Source organism: Babylonia areolata, chromosome 18 (genome assembly GCF_041734735.1).
Source record: "Babylonia areolata isolate BAREFJ2019XMU chromosome 18, ASM4173473v1, whole genome shotgun sequence".
NCBI classification, from domain to species: Eukaryota; Metazoa; Mollusca; class Gastropoda; order Neogastropoda; family Buccinidae; genus Babylonia; species Babylonia areolata.
This window is the reverse complement of record NC_134893.1, coordinates 5,734,812-5,743,216: the sequence shown is the minus strand read 5'-3', so window position 1 is coordinate 5,743,216 and position 8,405 is coordinate 5,734,812. Positions and strand designations below refer to the sequence as shown.

General features: G+C 38.1%; 1 protein-coding gene across 1 annotated transcript in view; it reads left to right on the top strand.

Annotated features, from left to right (window-relative positions):
- LOC143291852 (uncharacterized) overlaps positions 1–7,944 on the top strand; it is a 38,436-nt gene extending 30,492 nt beyond the window's left edge. The window contains exon 9 of the mRNA XM_076601969.1: positions 1–7,944. This exon is cut by the window's left edge and continues 124 nt beyond it. Within this exon, the coding sequence (XP_076458084.1) occupies positions 1–118 (118 nt within the window). The 3' untranslated portion in view covers positions 119–7,944.
- Positions 7,945–8,405: the final 461 nt, after the last annotated feature.

The following is an 8,405-nucleotide window of genomic DNA, read 5'->3' as shown; positions in this document are numbered from 1 at the left end:
GTCCATCTCCAGCCTGCGGGAGCTGGGCGTCGAGCATCGCCGCATGCTGGAGTCCCTCAAAGGTCAGATGAACTTTGACCATGACCTCTATGCTGAGACCTTTGACCTCATTCCTTGATGGTGGCACAGGAAGTGGAGATGGGTGGTGTATCTTGGTTTTTGTTCTGTTTTTGTTGGGAGGGAAAAAGGATAAAAGCTGAGAAAACTGAACAGAAGAAAGTGGTTGATGTGTTTATTTTGTGTCTTTTCGGCAATGGTTGCAACAGTTAGGCAGGCTTTAAAGAAATTGTTTTAACATTGAAGCAGTTCAGATCACCTTGTCAGAGCCTGACACTAGTGAGAGGATTTCTTTTAATATAAAGCACATTTAATCTCCATGGATTTTTGTGGCTTTTTTTTTCTAAATTCTTAATAAAATAGTTTTAATCTGGATGGCAGAGAAAAAGACTGAAGATGATTGCATCTCACAATACTGTAGAGAACATGGTGCCTTTGTCTTGACAGAAAAGCCAGAGGATGTGACAGAAAACCAGCTTACAGAATTCTCTTTGTCCTGGTCATGGTGATTCAGGATATTTGATCTTTTGATTCCATGGAGGTCTGAGAGAACAAAACATGCATTGTGGTTGCAGTTTATTTTGAAACTGTACAAGGGAAGGGAAACAACTGTTGAACATGTCAACACAGTTAGCAGGCCTGGTCGTCCAGTGTCCTTGCCAAACTTTTGGCAGTTACAGACAGATCGGGAATGATCCAGATAAATATCTGGTCTTGGTTTTTGGCTGCAATACCCTCTTCTAATGCTGTATACAGAAGGCAGACATACCGAGAAGCAAATGATAATTTTCTCTCCAGGGTAGCTGTTAGCAGAATAATTCAAATTAGACATTTTCAGTTGAAATAATAATTCCTGGATAATGTCACATAATTTCTTATTTAAAAAACGCATTGAAGTTGATGTATATGTAAACAAAGGCAATACTTATGGATGTTCAGTTAATTTGTTGCCTTTTGATATTATAAAGGTTTTGAGAATCAGTGGTTTCTAAAATAGTTTCAAATTTTCCAGCTAAACATAGACAACCAAATGATGAGACAGAATAAGTATGGGAAATGTCATTCAAGAGTAAGCAAGTCTGAATGCCGTCCTCAGTGGATTTCTCCAGAAGGAATATTCACACAGGCCAGGCCATGAGGAAGGTAGTGACAGCGTTCACAACATTATCAATGTGCAGCTGTTCTTCATTTCCCTTTTAAGTGTTGAACATTTGGTCAGCACGGTTTGTCCTTTTAAGTGTTGAACATTTGGTCAGCACGGTTTGTCAATGTTCATTCTGTTTTGTTCAGGGATGAGCAGCGGTAACCCAATCAGTGAACAGCAACCCTCTTGACCCCATTTTTAGCATGAGCATTCAAGTATCACACTCTTTCCCTGGTTCAGGCATCACAGGATCTGGAAGTGACACCATTTATTGCGGGGTGTTGTATGACATGGAGAAGTGCTGTATTCAGTCTGGAGCAGACTGCTCTGTTGCTCAGTGAAAGATGCTTTTGCTCTTTTTCCTGGAAATGGCCTTCAAACAAAACCCCGGTGATGTTGATACAAACATGCACTTGTGATCTGATCAGACACATACAGCATGATTTTTTCCCCAGTCAAGTTGTTGATGATCATTAGTTTTTGTTGTCTCCAGCTGGTTCACCGGTGAAACACAGTCTTTGATTGGCTGCCTCATTGAAGAGTTATACTATTTCATTGGCTTCCTTCTTGAAAATTTGTTATGTTATTGTCAGAACGCCGTCTTTACATTGACTTGGTCATCAGTGAATTCTACCTAGCAGCTGAAGTAGTTGATCACTTTTCTTCCTGTCTGTTTCGCTTTCATACTACTGCAGCATTTCATCATTGACATGATTAATAGCAGTTTGCTTTCATATTGTGTTGTTTTTGTTGAATTCTTAGGCTGTAAAAGTAATGCTCTTGTGGTGATAACTTTGGTTGAAGCCTTATCTGTTTATGTTGTATGTTTTCATTTATATTTGCTGTGCAAGCTGAATATGTTTATGTTATCCGGTGATGTCAGTTTTGAATGAATATATGTTATCTGGTGATGCAGATTTCACATTTTTGTAAATCATGTGGATGCCATTATGACTGCTGCTTGTTTGTGACGTGGAGCTGCCCCTGACAGAAGCAGCGCTGAACACGACTGATGTCGTTGATGTTGGTTTGTTGTTCATTCCTATTGGATGCAGCCAATGCTTTCATTTTTGCAGCATCCACTGATTTACTGGTACTGGTCTTGAATCATATTGTCATCATCCCCACTTTGCTATTCTTTAGTACCAGTGAACTTCCTTTGCCTCTACACATCTGTGTAATGTGTATCATAGCTGTGTAATGTGTATGATATATTTTACTGAAAAGGTCCATATTTTTGTTTTGTTTTGGTGATGTATGCGAATTACATTTTTTTGGATGTCTTTGTTTCTGGCTCTGGCATTCTTCCGGTGATGTCTCGACTTTTATTGTTTGTGAGGACTGTAATAAACAGGAGTGACAGATTCCTTTTCATGTTAGAACAAGCACATCTTTTTTCTCTGAGAAAGCTGGACAGATTGCTGCCTTTTTGGAAGAGTAAGTGCATTTCATGGGAAGGATAACTAGACTTGTCATAGAACAGTGAATATAGATTGCTGTCACAGCAGAATAATGAAAACAAATTGCTATCATTGAAGTTTATACATGGATTCCTATCGTAGAAGAATGTATGGGAATAAGTATAATGGATATAGACTGTTTTAATGTTAGAACTATCAGAAGAATGAAGATCGATTGCTGTCATTGTATATGGACGAAGATATCTGTTGACCATTTGACCAGTGACTAGAAAGTTGTAATACAAGACTGGATCTGTTGCTGTGATAGCAGAACATTGGCATTTCCTCTCACTGTGGAAGGGTAAGAAGTGTACAGTAAAAGCAGATAGATTCCTGTTCAGTCACACGTGCATAAGTTTACTATTGCATGTAAATGCACACGCATGAACATCTTGGGAAAAGTGTGTTTGAAATCTTTACCAACTCATAGATTTTAAAAATATTTTCAATTATTTGTTTTTTAAACCCTAAGGTTTCAAGACAATGAAATTCATTTGGCTTGGTATACTGACCATGGCAAACTGGTGCAAGCTATCGTTTGTAGGTTTGCTCGTGTCAGCCACATTTTTTTGGCAGATGCAGGACCAAGAGAGGTGCCATGGCCCTCACTCCTCACTGTATGGCAACAGCCAGCCCAAGACTGCACAGATCCAATGTAAAGGAAAGAAAATGGGAAGTGTGGCTACCATCGTTTTTATCATCATTTTGTTATGTTTTTTTTGTTTGTTTGTTTGTTTCTTCTTCCTGTTCAACCCGGTGAAACATGTAAGAGAAACAAAGATTTTTGTATACAGAGGTTTATGCTCCATTTTTGTGTACAAGAGTATTTAGACATACATGGCTTGTTTACTGATTGGTTTTTGTTAAGTTTTTATTGATGGTTAGCGGTTACCAGTTAAATGTTCATTGATAGGGTATTTGTTGAATGTTTATCAGTATGCTTAACTCCTACAGAGTTTACTTTATCATTTTATGCCAGACTCCAGTTACTACAATGTTTTGTTCATTTTGTTTTTAGCATTGTCAGGACATCTGTCATGACTGATTGATTGTACTCGGCTTTTTTTATTATATTTTTTGTTCTTATTGAAGACATGCTCATTCAGTGCTCAGCTCATAGGTGGCCGGTGTTTAAAATATTGGAAACTGTGGTGACAGTGTCATCAAGAGATGGTCAGGTCAGTTGAGCTTTTTGCTTTGCTTTGGTTTGTTGTGTTTTGCTTTGACCAAATTTACAGGCCATCAGTTTTAAACTGTTCAGCTCGGTGAATGAAATATGCCATCGAAAATAGATGTATATAGTTACTGTATTTTGATGAATACAGATATTTTGCCAGACTACTTATGAATAATCATACATGTAAAAAAAACTTAACGACGAACCCGGGAGTTACATCAGATTGCCTTTGGTTCATAGCAGTTGGGAGCTGGTTAGCACAGCATGTGAGTTTAAGTGTCTGTATGTCTGTGTGTGTGTGTGTGTGTGTGTGTGTGTGTGTGTGTGTATTAATGTGTGGGTATACGTGAGGTGCATAGTTAATTTCTTTAATGCTACATTTTTCATTTGCTTCAGTTCAGTGTGACAGATGTATAAGTATGTATATATTTTTTCAATCCTATTCTATGCCTTGTTGACAGTGATTCATTTTGCAGATTGTGTCAGATGCACAACAGTTTGAAATATCTTCACATCACCAATATTTGGTTTATGGAATTAATTTTTCATATTTTTTGAATGAACTTTCTCTGTACTATTATTTTAACTCTTCCCCCTCCTGCTGTTATTTTTACACTCATCCCCCTCCACCCACCTCTACAACCCTACCCTCACCATCACCCATTGTAAGAATAAAAGCAGGCACCCAGGATGGTGTGTATGTATGTCATTCTGTGAACATATAAAGGAGACTGGGTGGATGGGTGGCAGCCACAGCATTTGTATCACCTGTCAGTTCCAAGGTTCACCTCAAGTATTCAGGTTTTATTTAGCTTGCCTAAAAAACAGCAACAAACAAAACAACAACATCATCTTCTACTCCTTTAACTCTGTGAAGAGTCACTGGGGTGCCACACAGAAGTGTTATCCAGATCTTTTTTTTTTTTTATAAACGGACCTGTGAAACAGAAATACTTTCTGAACTGATTTCCCCCTGTCTTCATCCGGTTTGAGCCAGTATGATGACTGTGTGAATTTAGATGCCAGTGGCTGAACACCTGAATATAAACAATTGTTTTCTCAGAAGTGTATCTTAATGTGGGATTGATTAATTTCATGCAAGGGTGCAGAAACTTTTGTTGGGTTGTAAATCTTGTAGTCTTTTTTGGGAGGTACATGAAAGACTGGTTTATGTGTCACTCATATTTTGTTTTCATACATCATTTACAGAACAAAATGGTACATAGACATGGTGTGTGTTGGACAGTGGTGTCAATTAATACACTTAATGGCTGAAAGGTGATTTAAGATAACCAACTTCAGTTTCTTTGAGATTGATACCATTTTTAAAAACTTGATGACTCTGTGCTGAGCGTTTCAGGGCCAAACACAGGCAGCATGTGTGAATCAGTCATGTGTGGTTGGATGTTCTAGTGTGTGTGTAGGCTTTGAAGAATATGTTGGTTTATATTTTGTCATCATCTACCATCATACACTGATGTCAACATCTAAAATGTTATTATTGATTCCGATATGTTGTCTGAATGATGAGTCATCGATTCTTGTATGTTGTTTGATTATATGCCATAATTATTGAGGCCACAAAACATTGCAGTCATTTTGTGTGGAACGCGATTAAATCTTGATTTTGCTTTTTTCAAAGGTACAGATCTTAAATTTACTGTATATATAAAGTTAAGTGCACTGGGGAAATATGGAGGACAGATATACATTTTCCTGAGAGGAGATAAACAAATCTGTGGTCTTTTCCCAGTAATTCTTACCAGCTGTCAGCTCCACATCAGCCTTTTCATTCAGCTCAGCCCAAGAAGTGAGAATGGCAAGGTGCAGTGAAAAGAATTACTGGATCCAACTGTGAAGAACATTATTTTTTCCCCATGTTTGGCACAGTCAGAAAGCATAAGACTATATTTCAGTTGATTTGTTTTCTGATTTTTCTACCTATCTGTCACTTATTTCAGGGCTTTTCTTACCATAACCCAGTGTGTTAAGATAGGAGAAATTTCTCCTGCACAACTGAGGTGGAGAATGTGAATTGGTGGTAGACACTGCCCCATATGTGAGGAATCAAGCACAACTGCTTAAACCTGGGCAGATGGGCTGCAAAAGCCACTTGGGATGAAAGTCGTTGGAAGGCTCTTGTGCCAGTGTTTTGCACTTCTATACTTCTGTCTGTATTCCACAAGATATGATGGCAGTGGTCAAGCTCTATTTGACATTGTGTTCCTTCCACGGGCACTGACCTCAGAACCAGTGGGAAGAAAAATTCAGTGAAGTCCATCCTCTCTGGCAGCCAACTCCATCAACTGCTCGTCTTTTCATGAAGCCTCCATCAAGGAGTGGAAATGAAAATGTGGAAGGAACCAGGTTGATTTGGAAGAAAATCATTCTGATGACAACTCCAGTGTGAGTTAATCTTTGTCATGGACAATGACCTAATTCTACAGATATTACTTAAGAGTGAAAAGATGTAAAGCTGAAGACAACTGCTACAATATCAGAATGCATTTACAGCAAGGAATGGTCAACCTCAAGACTCACAAGTGATGTTACTGTCAGCAGGTAGGTTTGAATGTGTGACATGTCCTACACTCATTGTACAAATCAGGGTCTGTGGATTAGACCAGCATGTTTATTTTTTCACATGAACTGCCTAGTTATGTTTTAGAAATAGTGTCCTCACCTGGTAGAAATACTGCGCCTTTCATGTGTCCGTCTTGTCAGACTTCTTGTCCAGTTATCTCCCTTCTGCCTTGTGATCTTACCATCTGTGTTAAAAAAAACACCTATTTTCAGTTTTATTATTTTTTTTTATTGCACCAAGATGCCATTTTCGCAGCTTTTTCTGACAGACGACAGATTCATGTTTTAGTTGCTTTTTTTGGTCTCGATTGTTTGTCTTGGTCCGATAACACTGATCGCCTTTCAGGTTTGGCTTCAGCATGATGACTAATTCAGTGACCATGTATCTGAGGCACTTTATTGTTATAGCAGCCATTGCGTCGCCAGGTACACATTGTGGGATGCTACGTAGTTTCGAGTTACTAGTTTAACAGTTTTCTGTATGGAGGTTCTGCTTGTGGACATTTTTCAACTTGCTGGATAACAGTTTTTATCAAACACAATCTTTGCCTTAAAATTCAGAATTCCAAATTAGAGAATATTCAATGGAAATAGGCAAAGACGTGGAAATTAGGCAAAGTTAAGGCAAGTCCTGTTTTACAGAAATGACATGGGGATTCAGGCAAGTGAAAATATAATTTCCTGTTTTACAGGATTAGTTCATTTAATTTTTTTTTTTTTTTAATACACCCAAAATTTAATTCTTTCTGTACTAGAAATACCTCCATGTGACAATTCTTTGTTTTGAGTGTGTGCATGTGTGCACATTATAGTAAGAATTGCATTACAGGCACATGTAGCATATGTACACATTTTATTTTTCTGAGGATTTCAACATTTTTGTGTCCCTGAACTTTACTTTAAAATGACAGAAAAAATGGCATGTTGATCATCATAATGAATGGTTCATATGTTATTACTCGATTATAATTGTGTTGGAGCATTACTATGAATTTACTGCTCATACCCTTCATGATTTGTCTTGTATTGTTTCATGTTATCATTACTGATTATAATTGTTGGAGCATTACTATGAATTTTCTGCTCACACCTTTCATGATTTGTCATGTCATATTGTTTTGATTTTTGAGGGGAAAGAAATCAGTAGACTTAGCAAGAGTGTGCAGTGGTGTGTGTTTGTGTGTGATGGGGGTGAGAAAGGCTGATGCACAGATTGTGAACAGAGTGCACAAAGTGAGCAGAGGGATGCCTGTACGACTGCCACACATGTGCCAGCAGAACTTGGCATGGTCCCAGACAGTGCTGATACCATCAATCACATGTGGCAGTTCCACACTGTGGAGCTGAAGACACACTGCCAACAGTGTCAGATGTAATTGCTGTGGTCTCCATTGCTGAAATAAGGCATTGGATACATCAGACTTCCAAAAACAGAAAAAATGGGATTAGTCCAGTTGTCTCAGTATCATGTAAGCACATTTTAGTGGCATCCTGGTCCAGAAGAGATGTCGATTAAATCATCATCATGCCTAACCTAAATGGAAGAGTAAGTCATTAAAATATTGACATTTTCTCCAAACCATCAACCCACACACTTCTTTAGAAAAGAAGTGTCTTTCTGGATCTGCCCAAAAAAACATGTCCACTAAGAACTTATCAATTTTTGGGATTAACGTAATTTGTGTGCATGTGCACTTCTTCTGAGTGATGCTATATGTGTTATGTTCATAACGTATGAATACCATTTTTGAGTGAGGATATGTGTATGTGCAAGTGAATGGGTGTCTGTGCTACTGCAAATAGATACTGCAAATGTGCTGCAATGCATGTGTTCTTGTGTACATACATGCACATGCTTGAGTGAGTTCTGTGTTGAACAGAAATTCACTGCACAGGGCCCATTTTAATTATTCCAGTTGTTTTCCTTCTATATGAACCTTTAATTCTTATATTTCAGTGTATGTATTTCACTGGTTATCCATTT